At 39.8% G+C, this 20170-nt stretch overlaps 2 protein-coding genes across 2 annotated transcripts; both read right to left on the bottom strand.

The window, feature by feature from the left end:
• Window positions 1–4249: 4249 nt before the first annotated feature.
• Window positions 4250–10628, bottom strand: LOC131457092 (extracellular calcium-sensing receptor-like). Its single transcript, XM_058625892.1, has 9 exons — window positions 10431–10628; window positions 10040–10334; window positions 9765–9851; window positions 8988–9257; window positions 8544–8750; window positions 8192–8467; window positions 7151–7378; window positions 5830–5953; window positions 4250–5480 (listed from the first exon to the last, which is right to left on the bottom strand). The coding sequence occupies exons 1-9, from the start codon at window positions 10613–10615 to the stop codon at window positions 4570–4572; spliced, it is 2583 nt and encodes an 860-aa protein (XP_058481875.1). The 5' UTR covers window positions 10616–10628; the 3' UTR covers window positions 4250–4569.
• Window positions 10629–12072: 1444 nt separating this feature from the next.
• Window positions 12073–17475, bottom strand: LOC131456026 (extracellular calcium-sensing receptor-like). The gene is made up of 9 exons (XM_058623979.1): window positions 17351–17475; window positions 16971–17265; window positions 16709–16795; window positions 16248–16517; window positions 15814–16020; window positions 15446–15721; window positions 14173–14400; window positions 13062–13185; window positions 12073–12983 (listed from the first exon to the last, which is right to left on the bottom strand). Exons 1-9 carry the CDS (start codon window positions 17458–17460, stop codon window positions 12073–12075), a joined length of 2508 nt encoding a protein of 835 aa, XP_058479962.1. The 5' UTR covers window positions 17461–17475.
• Between the last annotated feature and the right edge of the window lie 2695 nt (window positions 17476–20170).

Genomic DNA, 20170 nt, shown 5'->3' with positions numbered 1-20170 from the left:
ATAGCACACACAGAACATACTCAGGCAAAATAAAACATAGACAACATGAGACTGACATTCATGTACAGCTTCTATAGTAATCGTTAACAAGCACATCAAGAGAGGGTGTCCAGGCTTACAACAGCTATATCAGTTTAGTTTAATTATCTTAGTGTGTGTGTGTGTCTGTGTGTAGGTGTGCACATATCAGTGTATATGTGCAGGGATTGTCATTAGATGTGGTTGGAATCTGGGTGGGGGACTGGGCCAATGCCCGGCCAAACCCCAGCAGTGGGCCGGTAATGATCCAGGCGCCTGGGGCGCCCAGCAGACGTACGGGGTAGGAGAGACCCACAGCCACTACCCCCCAGAATAGCAGCGCATCCACCCCGCAGGGGACCAGTCTTAGGAGTGTGAGGCAGAATCCCCCCCACCCAGGGTCAACCCGAATGAGCAGGCGGGAATCGGCGTGGAGACCTCCAAAGATGGCTAGCTCCTTTTGCTCAGAGTAGCTCATTACTCAACAACACATTAAACCACGGGACTCCGTCTGCGTTGAAGAACGGCACTTTATTCACAGCAATGCAGGGTGATACACAGCATCTCTTAAGAGGAATAACTCACAATATGTAGAGTGACAGATATTGTCTCAATAAAAAAGACATTCGCACAAAGAAAGCCAATCCACTTTTCTATGTTGATAAGAGCATTAAAATGAGAAAAAATAATGGGACAATAAAAAAATCAAGGGACATTTAGAATAGATAAAAATGTGCAATTATTGCAAGTTAACTATGACATTATTGTGATTAATCGCAGTTAAATATTGACAGCACTAATTTACAAATAGTTCTGTTGTCATTTATCTTCATGTTGCAAGTGTTTGTATCAGCCTTTAAATGACAGTTTGAAAACGTTTTACTTATTGTTTGGTTGTTGTCCATTTATTAGTCACATAAAGATGTTTTGTAAATGAATGATTAATAAAAATAGTGTGTCAAAAGTTAATCTGTTGTTGAACTGTGGCTGTGTGAACTGGTTGAGGCAGGACAGTGCATCATTTTGTAAATCTAACCTATAGTTGGTTACTCTGATTACAGTCAGTTACCATATGTCATTGAGCTGCTATGTTTCTGTTTGCAATAAACTAATATGTTAGCTCTTCTCTTCAACAATTTAAATAAACTCCAAAAATATTCATCGAAACCTACAGCTACATACATCCATAGTCACCCGACAAGATGGCGCCACTGTGTTTGGCCAGCCACCAGTTGGTGCCTCACTGCCTTGTTACTGCATTATTTCTATGTTTTGGTCGTCTGGTTGTTACTACTCTTCTGGTCTATGATTGTCAAGCTCTACTGAATATCCAGGCCTCATGCAAGGAGCTGATGTGGTAAGATTGAGAATGCAAGCCAGAGTACTAGTTCAACTTAAAGGGAAACGCAGTTCAGATTTTTTAACATTAAGTTGTATGACACAGACCCCAGCAGTAGAGTGGATATAATGTAAAAAAAAAAGGGAGTTCTGGAGGAGAGTTTTGGGACACATAACAAACAGGTTTAAACCACAAAACATGCATGCATATCACGCACACACAAAAAAGACATGTCATGTAACAATTGAACAATAAAACTGCTTCCCAAAAGTATATGAGATCAGTTTCACTATCACTATATTTTCTTGCACGTATCACTACGCCACACAGCCACTCAAGTCACAAGTTGCGGTGTTTCACTCGTTTTAGTCAGAGAGAGAGAGTGAGGGAAATTAAACAAACAAACACATCTCACTATGAAACTGATGAAGATGAACTGTAGAGAAAATCCAATAGGTTATCTTCATGAACCAGAGTTCTCAGAGAGTGAGAACGGGCAGAGAGAAAGGAGAGACAGAAGCGATGCAAGGAGATGTGTTCATGTCATTGAAATCTGTGACACCTGTATATCAGACCATTTGCCTGTTTTGTTCACTATTCCTATTATAGATCTGTTCTGTGGTTAAGTCCTGTCCTCCTGCACATCGCTGCTGCCTTGTAATTACTTGTCAAACTCCATCACATTTCATCACAAGTGCTTTTGATTCTTTTTAATTCAACTTGCATTCAACTTTAAACTTCTTCAGAATTGTATCTATTTATCAAAGATCTGTAAAACCTGCAAAACCTTTTGTTTTTTCTGACCTGGTTTCGAAAAAACTCTCACAGGCCTCAGTGTCGTTAAGTCTCTTGTAAACCCTGGTGTTGCGACCTCTGTCACTCCAACTGTCACACTTTGCTTAATTTCTCTGTTGACAAAATCTCCATTCTTCATTCCTCTTTAAACATACCCAGAGACCTAGATCCCTCTGCTCCTCTGGTGTTCTCAATGGTTATGGAACAGTTTAAATCAGCCCTGTCGGAGGTGGTTGACAAACTGCCCCTCAGACAGCATCCCCCTGGCCTTCTTAAGGAATTCTTTGACACTGTAGAGCTTTGAGACATCCCCTTTTCACAATCCACAAAAGAGAAAAAAATAATTCTCAGCCCTCTCAGTTATGTATCAGCATTTTTCAATGAACCTGAAATACAGGCCACGAAGAGGTAAAACTTGGACTCAAGATCTGCCAGAACCCCTGTGAGTCATTTAAGCAAATAACTAAGTAACACTGTAATACGCTTGCAGAATACACACAACTATTGTAAGGCACAGCTAAAAATAACAAGAAAAACTGACCTGACATTCAGCTACATCTCAATGAAGGATCAGCCATTGCCTACTTGTATGCACTAGTGGCATCTTGATCATGGATGTTTGAATAACAGAGAAGAGCGTTGCAACACATTTGGGGTATGTTAACAGGTGGTCACAGGTATGTTACCCACAGCCACATTGATGGTAGAACCATCAAAAAGCAGAACTGGGGAGGAGAGAGGACGCTTATCCAGGTACAGGACAGGGTCTTTGCCTGACTGAAACAGAAAAAAAGAGTGTAAAGAGTGAGAAGACATAAAAATGTATTTTGTCATTATACAAAAAAAAATAGATTAAATGATCAGAGCACTTTTAAATTCAATTCATGTCTAAAAACTCATACTGATTTATTATCAGATGGAAGAAATAAACATGAATTACTTTACAATGGGGCAGGGGGGAACGTGTTTAAAAAAGCACTTGTTTGACTGATCAAGGTGAAGTCATTTAGAATGGATTCAAAACTGAAAAAAGCTGATGCAAAGTGGTATATTTTTAATGTTAATGGAATGAATGAATGAATGAATCAATCAATCAATTTGACCGTATGCATTATAAATGATGTAACATGTCTATTTTTTGCCCCTTGAAGATGTCACTACTACTGCTAGTTGTTTCATTTATGCTACTTTTCAGTGTCTATATGAATCAATCAACGTCTATATGAATCAACCAAAGCCGAAATGAATTCATCAAATAAAAATTATTAAAATAAAAGTTATTTTCTGGTGATAGTTCAAAACCCTGGGTTGCCTGTTGTAAGGGATGAAAAAGCACAAGAAGGCACAGTATGGCAAACGCAGCGGGCCCCACAGTGCAAGTTAAGATGTACAACCTAGTGGTCAAATGTTTTCTATTTAAATGTAATGTTTTTGTTTTTTTTTTTTTACTTTGCCTAAATATGTTAAATGGGAAATCAAACAATTAAAATATTTTTTGTAAAAAAGAATCTAATTGGTTGTTCGTTTTGAAAGACGCATTTCGACACTGTAAATTTAAATCAGCACATTGTCATTTCTGCATTTATTAAAGTAAATACCAGTGATACAGTGAAATTGAGAGGAATGTGAATATTTGCATTGCAAGTCATTGTGCGTACCTAAATGTTCTGCTTGCAACCCGAAAGGTTTCACTGTGCTCCTAGTATAGTAGTAGTAGTAAAAAAAAGTTTGTCTGGAGCCCTGGTTGTAGTTAGCTAAAGCCCTCACTACGAGAAACTAGCTTCCTCTTCCGAGTGCCAGAGGTCAGACAAATGTAGGAAAATGCATAAATTGTCATATTTCAACAACTCACAAAATACTTTATTATATTTGGATGTGACGGTTTCTTGTGTGCATTGTAAATACATTATTGATAGGCTGTGGGCAAGTGCTTTGGATGACTATGTGAACTAGTAGTTCTTGACAGACTAGAAACTTTTAAAGTAGAGAACTAATACAGAACTGACTGTTTGCTGAGGGGAGAACCTTAAAGGGATATTTATCATTGTGTCCAATGTTTTAAAATGGAGGATCATTATCAGTACTGACCTGCCAAACTGTCACTTCACACTCCTAAAGGGATGCTCAGACAGGCATATAGGTAGGTATATGATTACTGTAACTACACATGTGAGTTCTGTGCTTGTGTGAGCATTGTAAGCTTCTGCTAAAAGTATACTGCCAGAAGTTAATGTGTACACGTCGTGAGACATTTTTAATATGTTACAATGTGACGCTTTTAAAAATAAGAAAAATGAAATGGTTTAATATAAGTATTTTTTTTTATCACCAATTGTATTGCCTATATTGTCATCTTATGATTACCATTCAATTCTGAAATATAAAGAATAGACAGAGAGACAGGAGTGCTCACAATTTTACTTTGTGGCGCCTCGACCCATCACTGCTTTCTTTGTGTTTCTCTCTGGTCTCAACATTATTATATAACATTTGGGTCCAAACAGCGCCACCAAGAGGCCAAAACTAGAGGCCAGGATGGCAAATACCTCCACTGCATCTGCATATTTGCCTGGAGAGCTGATGTAAGCAGGTACAAAGGCCACCCACACTGCACAGAAGATCAGCATGCTGAAAGTGATGAGTTTGGCCTCATTGAAACTGTCTGGAAGATTCCTTGCTAGGAAAGCAAACAAAAAACTGAGGACAGCCAGTAAACCAATATAACCAAGTAAAACTGCAAAACCAACTGTGGACCCAACTGCACACTCATAAACTATCTTGTCACTGTGATACTGGGTGTTTTTATGAGGCACTGGTGAAGCAGAGGCAAGCCAGGCAGTGCAGATTGCTGCTTGAACAGAAGTCAGACCCAAAACTGTCCCTCTCTGCTGCATAGCACCAAACCACTTGAGACTGGACTCACCTCCTGGTTTGGAGGCCCTGAACACAGCCAGAACCACCATGGTTTTCACCAGGATACATGAGACACAAAGCACAAAGCTGATGCCAAATGCTGCATGTCTTAGTTGGCAAGTCCATAATCTGGGTCGTCCAATGAAGAGCAACGAACACAAGAAACACAATTTGAGTGACACCAAGAGAAGAAAACTGAGTTCTGAATTGTTGGCACGAACTATAGGTGTGCTGTGATGACGGATGAAGATGCCCAGAACAACAACACAGATAAATGTGCCCAACAGTGAGGTGGTTGTCAAGCAGATACCCAGAGGCTCATGGTAGGAGAGGAACTCTGTTTTCTTAGGAACACAGTGGTCACGCTGGGGGCTGGACCAGAAATCTTTTGGACAGCTGGTGCACTCCATGGAGTCTGAGAAAGATGGAAGGTGATGAGATACAAATTATTAACCCCCCTCTGAAAATGTCATGGTTTTAAAGGTATTTCCCAAGTGCTGTTAACCAGAGCAAATCATTTTTATCACAGCCTTTTCAAACATCCCAGTTTTATTTTGGATGCTTCCATTATTTGACTACTTGCACACAGAAATTAAATTATTCCACAAAAATCAAAAACTACCAGGGTCAAAATTATTAACCCACTGATGCTTATAATCAGTTTTTGTACATTTAAAACAATTCCATTTTCATAGGGAGGCTAATAATATCGTCCTCAAGTGTACAACATCTCTGAACTGTGATGTTTAAAACTTTACACTCACCAGTTGTATTGCTGATCTTTCCCTCAGAACAAGGGACACAGTCAAAACAACACTCAGGTTCCCCCTTCTTTCTGACCATACGGGTACCTGGAGGACAGCTCTCACTGCACACTGACCGGGGAGGCTGTGTGGAGAAAAATCGGATCTGTTATTTTATCCTATGGTGGTCTTTCCATACTCTTCCATGTTCTGTGTCCGCAGAGTGTTGCTATGGATTTCCGTTTGCACATCCATAGCACAGCTTCCATTCACAACAAATGAGGATCTGTGTTAGAGTTCTCAACGGGTCTGAAAATTACGACATCACTCGGCCTGCGGGTCTTTAAGCCCAACGCAGTCCGACAAACTATCACAAACTACATAGCTGTCCATCTCATCCTTGTCTGATTCTGTCTCTCCGAATACATTTTCCCATTGATCGAAGCACGGTGTTTTGGGTGCTTGTTTGCGTCATCTGGGTCCTCCAGTACTGGCTGCTGCACAGCTAACAGGCAGACTTTACATACTGTTGTACATTTGCCCTTTGGTCAGCAGGCAGCATCCACAACTGGTTGAATTCTGTCCACAGGAATGTTGCGGCTTTGTGAAGATCGATGATGAACTTGGCCATTTTTTCCCCCAACCGGTGCACATGCCATTGACACACGGCTGAGGGGAGCCAGTGCAGATGCAGGGGTGCGGGGGGTGCGGGGGTGATGTGTTGCCATGGTTTGGTCCAAATGAGAATCCTGGAAGCAGAGCATGTTGAACATGTTGGAGCCTATCCAGCATTTTCTTCGGGACCCCATACAGGACAGTATTCCAGTAGTCCAGGCATAATGTTATGAATGCATGGATGAGGGTCTCAGCAACAGAATCAGGGAGTGATTCCCGGAGTCGCAAAATAGTTCTAAGGTGGAAAAAGGCGGTTTGTGACTGATTTGATGTGTTTGTCAAATGAAAGAGTGGACTCCATAATGACACCCAAGTTTCGGACCTCCATGGATAGCAAAATGGTGAAGCCATCCACAGAGAGGACCAGATCTCCAACCTTGTTGAGGAGAGACTTAGGAGCGACAGCAATCACCTCAGTCTTCCAGCTGTTTAGCTGGAGCAGACGTCAACCAAGATTTAATTTCCTACAAACAGTTGATAAGAGATTGTGGAGGGAGCTGAGTGGATGGAGATGTGCTGAGATAGGGTTCATGAAGGGTTTGTCATGAGGATGACATCATTCATGTGAGATGGACCATAGCAAACCTCTGTGGACTCAGAGAAAAAGTATGACTCTAGACCAATGAGTGGGGAAAGAGATAGTAATCTAAAACAATTAAGAAATAACCTGTTTGGATTCAAAGTTCCAGAAGATTTTGTCTTCATCCAGTGTGAGTTCTTCACCTTTGAAGGCTGACCTCTTAAACTCACCCACTCTCTGAACTTTAGTTCTTCCATCAGGGAGCCACACCCAGTTCATGACGTCATATACAGGTAAGGCATCACCATTCTCATCAAATGACACTTGATCACCAAAAGAAGTGGTGAAGTTGACTTTTCCCAAGTAATACACAAGCTTTGGATAATAGAATCAGACACAAAAAGAAAATAAGAACAAAATTACAATCACTTCCCAGTAGTTTGTTTGCCTGAGCTGACCAACAGTTTCTCACGTGCATGTTGACTTAAAAGGAATTTATTTGAGTGGTTGTGCCAAAGTTGACAGGATTTGCTAAAGATAAGTGACTGACAACTTGAAAAATGCCTCTGGCCTTAATAAAGAGTGCAGATGGAATTTACTTATGGAATATATAGCCTGTTCATCAACGTGATCTACTTTTGTAAAGTGGCTCAAGCTGAAAATAACATCAATATTTTGCCAAAATATCTTCAAACAATGTTTAAAAGAATTGTAAATTTCCACATTTACACCAATATTTGGTTCACTTATACATATATTAAATAGTTAAACATAAATATAACTGTTAAATATAAATACTACATTCAAAATTTAATGTCAAATAAATTATATATTTTATTTTCAGTTTGACCTACTTTACAAACTGAACCTTATATTTAACTTGTATAAGAACATATTTTTGTTACAGTATATTTGTGAACACAGTAGTATAGAGAGAAATAAACATTCAACTAATTATGGCAAGATATTTTTCTTTTATGAAAATAATTTCCATTAAAGTCACATCACATAACTATTACTGTATATTATTACACTTTGACCTGATATAACAATCCACTATCTGCTTGCTGTATAGGGAAAGTGAGATGCTTTAATTAGTTAATTTATTAACTTCTTACACTTCATTCAAATCTTGAAATACAAAAGATGAAGTCAAATTAAAAAGTTTTGTGCAAACTGATATCTCACCTGCCATGGCTCCAGTCTTTGTAAATGAGCACAGGTGTTGTTGCTGAAAGGTCCTCTCCCTGGCTCACACTGCAGCATGTCATCAAGAGCATATGCCAGAGCGTACACAGCCTTATACACATTATACTCTGACCTGAGGTTTGAAACATCCACCAATTCATTCTCCACATTCTCTATAAATTCCTGTCCAGTGCATAATCGTCCTCCAGCTTCCACCCAACCTGCTGGAGGTGGTGCAAATCTACACTGAAATGTGTGTTCCCAAAACTGATTAACCTGTAATGCAGTTCATTTTTAAATGAATGCAGCTTTAATACTCATTACAAATACCAAATCAAAGGGAAACTCTCACCATGCTGCTTCCATCTGTGTTGTTGTGATGTAGGTCAGGACGTACTTTTAACAGGAAGTCTCTGAGTCCGGGTATTTCTCCTCGACGGATGGAGATGCCCAGTGTTCCACCCAGATACGGCATGAGGTGAGGAGTCTGGAGCAAATCAACTGATGACCAGGCTTCACTTCCCATCCACTGCAGACCTGTCACATTCTGCCTCACCACCTGTACATTGCAGAATGATATAACAAAAGTATATAAATTCATACCAGTAAAGTAAAATGTAGTTTCCACAGTTGATGTCATACACAATATTACAGACAAATTTGAATTTGTCCTGTTAAATAAAATTATTGTCAAACCTTCTGAGCAGAAACTTTAACAAATTGCAATTAAAATAGTAGTAATGATTATTTTCCAAAGGCTAAAAGGTTTTTGTAACATATCTCTTCAATGACTCACCTCTTTCATGAGGTTAATCATGCGACCCTTATTTGCAAACACAATCACCACTCGAGCTGTAGATTTCCTCATCACATCCACTATTCTCCTGAGTTCAACAGGGTCGTCACCCAGAGGCAAAATCTCTGTGTAAGCCAGACAACCTCCACCAGCTGGACCCAGATCTGTGTGAAAGGATCGGGCAGCGTGGAGTCCATAATCGTCACCACTGAAGAGCAGACCTGTCCAAGTCCAACCAAAATGTTTTAGAATCTGAATCATAGCATTCACCTATGTGGACACAGAGCAGAGGGATTAGTGCACAGGCTGGAATCATCTTTCACTAGAAATCCTGTTACCGGTTCATCAAAGACTCATTCAGTACAGGACGTTCGGGACAAATACACACGTACCAAACAAATTATGTTTGTAATATATGTTCAGCTGTAACCACCACGCTAATGCAGAGCAGAAATTAATCACATTTCCTAGCTTCCCCCCCGCCGATGTAACATTATCTCCATTCTCGCATTTTTTCGTCAAGCAGTTAAAGCAACCGACTCCAGGTTAAGAGGAGTTTAACATCTAATGTTAGCACAGACAAGCCTTGTATGGAGATTGCAAGTGAGAAGCCAGAGCCTGAGGAGCCACCAAGCTAGAATCATCTTTTCACTAGAAGTCCTGTTACAGGTTCATCAAAGACTCATGTTTAAGCACTGTCTTTAAGTGTTGAATATCTGACACCACACAACTCTGTAAATGAGACACATAACATTTTCCTTTTAGACAGATTTGTACCTGAAAAGCATCACTTGGGATCGTCCTAAAGAAAGATGGAAACTTGTGTTGGTCACTCAGGCAGGAACATGTGGCAAAATGACTCACCTGCAAAAAGAGCAGACCACTTCTTCTGGAAAAAGTTACATTTATTTTCGAATATTTTCAAAATACTTTAGGTTGATGACTCAACTGTCAGATATTCATAAAATGTGTTTTAAAATAATACAATTTAATTTCAATTAAACTAAACATTTTAACACAATAATGATTAAATTGAAGGACTCAAAACTTACCATAGGCACTCTGTACAAACCTAGGACAGCAGAAATGGCTATAGAATTTGAAGAGGTAGAATCACCCACAATCCCTAGGACTGGAGGAGTTCCTACACATCTCTCCTCTAATGTAACTTGCTCTTCTTGACCACTGACTAAGGTCAGTGCTGCAGGAAATCCAAATCGTAATTGTAAGCAGTTATCATACAGACTGTATCCCAGAGTGACATTAGGCAGCAGGTTGGAGTTTCTGTTGATCTCATCAACAGCAAAGGCCATGGTCTGAGCCTGTCTGTATCCTATAACATGAAAACTAACACAAATATATAAGTGTTTACTGTTAAAAATACTTTATACAGTAACTCGGCAAAGTTATACATTTCACAAATACAGATACTGTCAGACTCACCCATAACAGGTAGGCAGCTGTGACTCTGAGGTAAAGGTCAGGTCAACTTCATCAGAAAAGAAGTTGATTGCAAAAAGTCCACCTAGAATCACGTCTCCAGATTTGTGCATCCCATTCAGATTAAACTGTCCCTGTAACTGACATGAGGAGGAGGACACAGCGGAGAATAAGGAGCAGTACAACATTAGTGAGAGCAACTTATTGTCTAAAAATACCCTCATGACTTTGCTCTGGTTCATCCCTTCACTGCATTCAGTCCTATCACTACATCATCTATTTTATTGGCTTATTACAATGTTTATTCTTGCACATCCACCTATCAGGGCAGAATAACAAGCTGTAGGAACGTTCCACAGGAACGTCACGTCTCATTTGCATATAGTTTTGTAACTTTTTTCTTTTAGTTGTTGAGTTTTACTTTTTGGATTGCATCAGTGTGTTTGTTGTTGTCCAGTATCGTTAGTCACACAAATATGTTTCTTAATTAAATGAATCAATCAAAATTGCACCTGTTATTAAACTGCGGCTGTGTGAACAAGTTGTTATTGAGCTGCTATGTTTCTGTTTGCCTTAATCTAATTTGTTAGCTCTTTCTTCAACAATGTAAATAAACTCCAAACATATTTATTGAAGCTCCAGCATCTGGAGAAGAGGTATCTAATATCTCCACTACTCTATGTGCTGATGTGTCCCTCAGCAGACACGTGTTACTCCTGGAGTTTGTACTTCAGGTTTGTGATGTCTGAATTACTGTGTATACTAAAAGATGAACTCCAACATACACTGCTAATGCATTACAGCGTCCACATCAGGTTGCAGGTAATTTACTGGATCATTTTCACAACATACGTTATCTCAAGGCACTGTACATAGGAAAGAGTTAGTCAGCACAGGGCCAAACAACATTACACATTTCCAAACCTCAGCAAAATTAAATAAACATAGTTTGTATAAAGTCCTGACCACTTCCAACTTGAACATGAAACAAAGTATATACAACTGTGGCTTTAGCTCAAATTTTTTTAAAATATTCCTGTTGTGTCTAACAGCTCTGTGAAAGATCCTCAACATCAACCCTGTCAAGCACTGCTGCTTCATTCAAATGGGACAGATTGGCAAGTTATTGCGAGCCCACCGTTAGCGATCGAACACTAACACTATGTGGATAATTAACTCACTTTCACTAACATACATGTCTATGAACTATACAATTACAATTAATAAATGTGTCTTTAAACGGAACCTCATCTGAAGATGGCAACGCCATTCTGATGGGTGGAAGGGAAGGGTGAGCAGAGGAGCATTTCTTCATTGCAATCTCAAGCTTATTCTGTACATGTCTCTGTAAATGACACACTTAACCTTTAAGTAAACTACACACCAATCATACACTGTGGATCCACATTTAGCAGTTCTATATGTATGGATTTCAATGACGTGGCATGGCTAAATAAATGTGAAATAATAATAAAAAAAAAGGTTACTTTTCTTACTTGTGGAAGTAGTTATGTAAAATGACATTAACTCCAAACACTGGAAAAATTATCATAAATTTTATTACATAATTATTATGTTGTCATCTTATAATTACCATTCAATTCTAAAATATAGAGGATAGACAGAGAGACAGCAGTGTAAAGTTTTACTTCATGGTGCCTCGACCCATCACAGCTTTCTTTGTGTTTCTATCTGGTCTTAAAATGATTATATATAATTTGGGTCCAAACAGCGCCACCAAGAGGCCAAAACTTGAGGCCAGGATGGCAAATATCTCCACTGCATCTGCATATTTGCCTGGAGAGCTGATGTAAGCAGGGACAAAAGACACCCACACTGCACAGAAGATCAGCATGCTGAAAGTAATGAGTTTGGCCTCATTGAAACTGTCTGGAAGATTCCTTGCTAGAAAAGCTAACAAAAAACTAAGGACTGCCAGTAAACCAATATAACCAAGTAAAACTGCAAAACCAACTGTGGACCCAACTACACACTCATAAACTATCTTGTCACTGTGATACTGGGTGTTTTTATGAGGCACTGGTGAAGCAGAGACAAGCCAGACAGTGCAGATTGCTGCTTGAACAGAAGTCAGAACCAGAACTGTCCCTCTCTGCTGCACAGCACCAAACCACTTCAGACTGGACTCACCTCCTGGTTTGGAGGCCCTGAACACAGCCAGAACCACCATGGTTTTCACCAGGATACATGAGACACAAAGCACAAAGCTGATGCCAAATGCTGCATGTCTTAGTTGGCAAGTCCATAATCTGGGTCGTCCAATGAAGAGCAACGAACACAAGAAACACAATTTGAGTGACACCAGGAGAAGAAAACTGAGTTCTGAATTGTTTGCACGAACTATAGGCGTGCTGTGATGATGGATGAAGATGCCCAGAGCCACAACACAGATAAATGTGCCCAACAGTGAGATGGTTGTCAAGCAGATACCCAGAGGCTCGTGGTAGGAGAGGAACTCTGTTTTCTTAGGAACACAGTGGTCACGCTGGGCGCTGGACCAGAAATCTTCTGGACAACTGGTGCACTCCATGGAGTCTGAGAAAAGAGGGAAAGTGATGAGAAACATGTTTATACAATATCTCTGAACTGTGGTGTTTAAAACTTTACACTTACCAGTTGTATTGCTGATCTTTCCCTCAGAACAAGGGACACAGTCAAAACAACACTCAGGTTCCCCCTTCTTTCTGGCCATGCGGGTACCTGGAGGACAACTCTCACTGCACACTGACCGAGGAGGCTGTGTGGGGAAAATCAGGATCTGTTATTTTATTCTATGTGGGTCTCTCCATACTCTTCCATGTTCTGTGTCCATAGACTGTTGCTATGGATTTCCGTTTGCGCATCCATGGCAAAGGTTCCATTCACAAAAAAAATTAGGATCTGTGTCAGTCTTGTGTATTAACTAATTCACCATAGGTGTGAATGTGAGAGTGAATGGTTGTTTGTCTCTATATGTGGCCCTGGGTGTACCCTGCCTATTGCCCTATGTCAGCTGAGATTGGCACAGCATGAATGGATGGATGGATGGATGTAGTTGTTATCGTCCTGGGTCAAATGTTTATGTTTGTTTGGCATTATGGTTTGCAGCTCTATCTTCCTTTGAGTGTGTGCAATTAGTGTCTCAATTAGATGTCAGCAAGTGGCACACTGTGAGTGGCTCATTTGAGGAAGACTTGACTCCACATGAGTAGATGAAGTGATGGGGGACTGGACTATAAAAACCCTCCTGAACCTACTATAGGGTGGGTGTAAATCCCGCAACAGGCCATATCCATATCCATATCCGCAGCAGGTCTCCAAAGTGAACAGCCTCTGGAGTGTTAGAATACTCTTGGTTTCCTGCTCACTTTTTTCAAACAAATCATGAGTCTGTGTAATCAGAATTGGCATTGATAGTAGTAGTAGTAGATCGTTATAGTTTAGTTTAATGTGTTAAGATAAGTTTACTGGAGGTAAGATTACGTTCATTTAAGAAATGTTGTTTTTAATTTTGGCATTTGGAAAGTGCTGTGTTACATGAAGCTTAAGCATTTGGTGAGTACAGTCCACAGCCAAAAAAATGCAGGAGTGTACATGTTTGTCCATGAAGGGTTTGTCAGTACCATCATGCTCATGGGTGGCTGACATCATTCATAGCAAACATCTGTGGACTCCGAGAAAAAGTATGACTCTCAACAAATGAGAGGGGGAAAGAGAAAGTAGTATAAAACAATTAAGAAATAACCTGTTTGGATTCAAAGTTCCAGAAGATTTTGTCTTCATCCAGTATGAGTTCTTCACCTTTGAAGGCTGACCTCTTAACCTCACCCACTCTCTGAACTTTAGTTCTTCCATCAGGGAGCCACACCCAGTTCATGACGTCATATACAGGTAAGGCATCACCATTCTCATCAAATGACACTTGGTCACCAAAAGATGTAGTGAAATTTACTTTTTCCAAGTAATGCACAAGCTTTGGATAATAGAATCAGACACAAAAGGAAAACAAGAAAAAAACTACAATTACTGCCCAGCAGTAAATGGTCTAGTCTCTTTACTTGTCCTTTTAGATCTTAGTGCTGCATTCGACACCATTGATCATGATATTCTATTACATAGACTGGAGCATGGACTGGACTCTTGGGATCACAGGTACTGCTAGTTTAAATCATACTTATCTGATAGATTTCAGTTTATTAATGATAATGCCTCATTACAAGCAAAAGTTAATTGTGGAGTTCCACAGGGCTCAGTGTTGGGCCTATACTTTTTTCAGGGAAACCCGAACCATCTATTAGTTATGCTGCTATAGACCTCTTAGTTATTCAATGAAATCTCTTAGTTATGCTGCTATAGACCTAGACTGCTGGGGGAGAAATTATACAAGCTGCTGCCTGTATAATGTATTTCTATAAACATGTCATCACTGACTCAGAACTGTCTTGTCTAAACTTATAACTTGACTTATAACACCTCTCCTCTTTCCCCCATTTTTTTTATTTCTCCCCAACCGGTCTGCACATCTTTGTCTGGTTCTGTCAGAGATTTCTTCCTGTTAAAAGGTAATTTTTTGTTATTTTTCCTCTCCACTGATGCCTAGTGCTCATTGTATGAATTGTTGGGTTTCTCTGCTCTCAATAATGTAATCTATGTACATTGCAAAGAGATAATGTAGCTTGTGATTTGGTGCTATACTAATACATTTGAATTGAATGAATTGAATGTGTGAATACAGCAGTACAGTGAAATAAACATAAAACTAATTATTGCAGAATAAACTTTTTTTCTGAATAATTTCCATTGAATAATTTCCTTTTTCACGTCACATGACTATTATATACTTCCAATTTGACCTGATATTGCAATCCACTATCTGCTTGTTGTAGGGGAAAGTGAAATGCTTTAATTCATTAATTATTATTAATTAATTAATTTATTAACTTTTTACAGTTCAATCAAATCTTAAAGAATAACAAAAGATGAAGTAAAATTAAAAGTGGTGTAATCTGATACCTCACCTGCCATGGCTCCAGTCTTTGTAAATGAGCACAGGTGTTGTTGCTGAAAGGTCCTCTCCCTGGCTCACACTGCAGCATGTCATCAAGAGCATTAGCCAGAGCGTACACAGCCTTATACACATTATACTCTGACCTGAGGTTTGAAACATCCACCAATTCATTCTCCACATTCTCTATAACTTCCTGTCCAGTGCATAATTCTCCTCCAGCTTCCACCCAACCTGCTGGAGGTGGTGCAAATCTACACTGAAATGTGTGTTCCCAAAACTGATTCACCTGCAATTTTGTTCATTCAAAAAAATGTGTTCATTTTGAAATAATGCAAGGAAATTATTTTCACAACTACCAAGTCAGATGGACATTCTCACCATGCTGTTTTCATCTGTTTTGTTGTGATGTAGGTCAGGACGTATTTTTAACAGGAAGTCTCTTAGTCCTCGTATTTCTCCTTGACGGATGGAGATGCCCACTGTTCCACCAAGGTATGGCATGAGGTGGGGAGTCTGGAGCACATCAACTGATGTCCAGGCTTCACTGGCAATCCACTGCAGACCTGTCACATTCTGCCTCACCACCTGTATATTATATTACAACAAGTATATAAATTCATACCAGTAAAGTAAAATATAGTGTCCAATGCCAAACATTTACAGACTATTACAGGCACATTTAAATTTTTTCCAGGTAAACAAAATTACTTTAAACAACTCAGTAATTTGAACAAATAACAATTTAAATATTAGTAATGAAAGTTTAGCAAAAGGCTAAAAGGTTTTTGCAACACATCTCTTAAAAGACTGACCTCTTTCATGAGGTTAATCATGCGACCCTTATGTGCAAACACAATCACCACTTGAGCTGTAGATTTCCTCATCACATCCACTATTCTCCTTAGTTTAACAAGGTCATAAACACTGGGCAAAATCTCTGTGTAAGCCAGACAACCTCCACCAGCTGGACCCAGATCAGAGTGAAAGGATCGGGCAGCGTGGACTCCATAATCATCATCACTGATGAGCAGACCTGCCCAAGTCCAACCAAAGTGTTTTAGAATCTGAATCATAGCATTCACCTATGTGGACACAGAGCAGAGGGATTAGTGCACAGACTGGAATCATCTTTCACTAGAAATCCTGTTACAGGTTCATCAAAGACTCATGTTTAATCACTGTCTTTAAGTGTTGTTTATCCGACAACACACAACTCTGTAAATGAAACGCATTTACATGACTTGTGATGAATATTTTTAGGACAGATTTTCACCTGAAAAGCATCACTTGGGATCGTCCTAAAGAAAGATGGAAACTTTTGTCGGTCAGTCAGGCAGGAACATGTGGCAAAATAACTCACCTGCAAAAAAAAAGCAGACCACTTCTTCTGAGAAAGATTAACATTGTCTCTATTTTCAAATATTTAAGGTTGATTACTCAACTGTCAGATTCAATGTAGTTTAAAATAATACAATTTTATTTAAACTCAAAATTTAATCATAATAATGATCAAATTGAAAGACTTAAAAACTTACCAGAGGCATTCTGTACAAACCTAAGACTGTAGAAATAGCTATAGAATTTGAAGAGGAAGTATCACCCACAATCCCTAGGACTGGAGGAGTTCCTACACAGTTCTCCTCTAATGTAACTTGCTCTTCTTGACCACTGATTAAGGACAGTGCTGCAGGAAATCCAATTCCTAGTTGAAAGCAGTTATCATACAGACTGTATCCCAGAGTCACATTAGGCAGCAGGTTTGAGTTTCTGTTGATCTCATCAATAGCAAAGGCCATGGTCTGAGCCTGTCTGAATCCTAGAACATTAAAACTAACACAAACTACTATTAAAAATACTTTATACAGTAACTCTGCAAAGGTATACATTTCACAACTAGAGATACTGTCAGACTCACCCATAGCAGTTAGGCAGCTGTGACTCTGAGGTAAAAGTCAGGTCAGGATCAGTAGAGAAGAAGTTGATTGCAAAAAGTCCCCCGAGAATCACATCTCCAGTTTTGTACATCCCATTTGGGTTAAACTGTTTCTGTAACTGACAAGAGGAGGAATAAAGAGAGGAGGACACAGCAGAAAATAAGCAGCAGTACAACATTAGTGAGAGCAACTCATTGTCTAAAAATACCCTCATGACTTTGTTCTAGTTCATCCCTTTACTGAGTTCAGTCCTATCACTACATCGTCTATTTTATTGACTTTTATTGACGTGACAATGTTTATTCTTGCACTTCACCTATCAGGGCAGAATATCAAGCTGTCGGGGCAGGTCCTCAACAACGTCATTTACATGTGTGATTTACATTTAGTTCTGTTGTCAATTTTATCGTATCCATCTTTAAATGAATGAATAAAAATAATTTATCAAAATGGTATATGTTATTAAACTGTGGCTGTGTGAACAGGTTGAAGACATCATTTTGTAAATCTAAACTTTATAAAAAAATCTCACATTTTTGTTTTAATTCAACAAACTAAGTTGGGACATACTGTGATTGCAGTCAGTTATGTTACTGAGCTGGTATGTTTCTCTTTGCAATAAACTAATGTGTTAGCTATTTTCTTCAATAATGTAAATATTTATTGAAGCTCCAGCATCTGGAGAAGAGGTATCTAATATCTCTGAACAGTGACAATAAAGCACATTGTTGATGATTTCTGCTACATCTATGTCACGATGATATTTATGTTTATGTAACATTTTATTGTTTTTACACTTGGTTATAAATGTAGGTCTTCTAGTATTAATGGGCAACAACGCTGCAACATATCCTAACATAGTTACCTCCTAAAAACAGTCCAACTCAAGCAACACATTTTCCACCACTGTCGTGTCCTGCACTGAAATGCAGCAGGTGACGTCTGTTCATTTAATGCTACGCCTGTAATTATGTTACCAGTTTTAAGATGGACTTATCCTCTTTAATGAGGATCAGTGGTAGAGTGGGTCATCCTTCAACTGGAAAGTTGTGGGTTAGATTCCTGGCTCCACTATTGTATGTGCTGAGGTGTTCCTCATAAGACACCTGTCATGTCTAAGTTCCTTTGGAATTTGTGCTTCAGGTGTGTCATGTCTGAATTATTGTGTATCCTTACTAAAACATGAAATCCAACATACACTGCCAATGCACTACAGCCTCCACATCAGGCTGCCAGTCATATAGTGGATCATTTCCTCAAGTATGTGAGACTATGAAGGCAGCATCTACAGAGCCTGTTGACTGACCTGTCCTGTCTGGTTCAATTCATCATCATCTACCACTTTATCCTCCACCAGAGGATCGTGGGGGGGTGCTGTGCCAATCTCAGCTACATCGGGCGATAGGCGGGGTACACCTTGGACAGTTCGCCAGTCCATCGCACGGCCACACACATAGAGACAAACAACCATTCACTCTCACACTCACTCCTATGGTCAATTTAGGGTGTCCAATTTACCTAATCCCCACATTGCATGTTTTTGGACTGTGGGAGGAAGCCGGAGAACCCAGAGAAAACCCACGCACACACGGGGAGAACATGCAAACTCCATGCAGAAAGGCCCTTGTTCCAACCGGGGCTCACACCCGGGTCTTCTCGCTGCAAGACATCATCTCAAGGCACTGTACAAAAGACAGAGTTAGTCAGCAGAGGGCCATATCAGGTAAAATCACATAACACATTTGGGAAATGGGATGGGAAACATAATTGTTGTCCATAGAAATCTGACTACAGTTTGAGAAATAATTTGCATTTACAAAAAAATAAATAAATCACATCACATAGCCAGCCCTGTGTATATGATAACACCAACCCTTGCACATCTTGCTGTGCGGGATTATGGGGATCATCTTCAACATGAGCCTGAAACTGGGCAGAGAACCACAGATATGGAAGACCTCCAGTGTGGTACCAGTGCCAAAAACACCGCACCCCAAAGACCTCAACAGCTACAGAGCTGTGCCACTAACATCCCACCTGCCGTCTCATCTTCGGCCGAAGGGGTGAGACCAGCGATGGACTTGCTGCAATTTGCCTACCAGCCTAGCATCGGGGTGGATGACGCCATCATCTACCGGCAGGACAGAGATCTTTCTCACCCTCAAAGGAGAATTCTCTATTTTCGTGAAGCTGCAAACTTTCTCCAGAGCTTATGAACAACATACAAATGGATTCTTTCGTGGCCGAAAGAGAGTGGCAGTACATGAGAATAATTGGACACCTTGAGGTGAGCTGCCACTCCAAAGTCACGACAATCCATGTTTCTACAGGAGCCTGGTGTGGACAAACCATACAAGCAACTCGGTATAGTGCAGTGAAGGTTCCGCCTCCACTCACATGTGACAGATGTGCAACTTAATGTGAGATGGAGAGAGCACAGAGAGAAGTTGGATTCAGGATATATTTTTTGATTTTTTGAGGATGGAGGATCATATTTATTGTGTTGCTGTGCAGGATTATGGGGATCATCTTCAACATGAGCCTGAAACTGGGCTTGAATCTCCAGAAGGTATAAATCTTTGAGGCTGAAATTCTCCCTAAACAGTTTGAGGAGTCCCTACATTCAAATGGCCACATCTTCTTCAAATATTTTCATGTGTTATACATTGTTGGAACGCTTAGACACCACACTTTCAGAATCTGTAAGTAACTCAAAATACGCTCGGGAGACTTGTTCCTGGTTTTTCCATGGCTGAGCACATTAATGGAAGCAGTTTCACTGCAGCAGGCTTAGTCTTTGC

This window comes from Solea solea, chromosome 3, assembly GCF_958295425.1.
Source record: "Solea solea chromosome 3, fSolSol10.1, whole genome shotgun sequence".
NCBI lineage: Eukaryota > Metazoa > Chordata > Actinopteri > Pleuronectiformes > Soleidae > Solea > Solea solea.
Note: the sequence above shows the minus strand (reverse complement) of the source record. Positions and strands in the feature narration are given on the sequence as shown.

Bases quoted from the DNA above. Each gene is read 5' to 3' on its own strand.
- LOC131457092 (XM_058625892.1), bottom strand. From the start codon at position 10,615: ATGTTGTACTGCTCCTTATTCTCCGCTGTGTCCTCCTCCTCATGTCAG. The intron at 9,852-10,039 runs GTAAGTTTTGAG...CTCTTTTTGCAG, and splicing joins GTTTGTACAGAGTGCCTATG to GTGAGTCATTTTGCCACATG. The intron at 5,481-5,829 runs GTGAGTGTAAAG...CATCTTTCTCAG, and splicing joins AAAGATCAGCAATACAACTG to ACTCCATGGAGTGCACCAGC.
- LOC131456026 (XM_058623979.1), bottom strand. From the start codon at position 17,460: ATGTACAAAACTGGAGATGTGATTCTCGGGGGACTTTTTGCAATCAAC. The intron at 16,021-16,247 runs GTCAGTCTTTTA...TATAATATACAG, and splicing joins TGATTAACCTCATGAAAGAG to GTGGTGAGGCAGAATGTGAC. The intron at 13,186-14,172 runs GTTATTTCTTAA...TTCCCCACACAG, and splicing joins GGAACTTTGAATCCAAACAG to CCTCCTCGGTCAGTGTGCAG.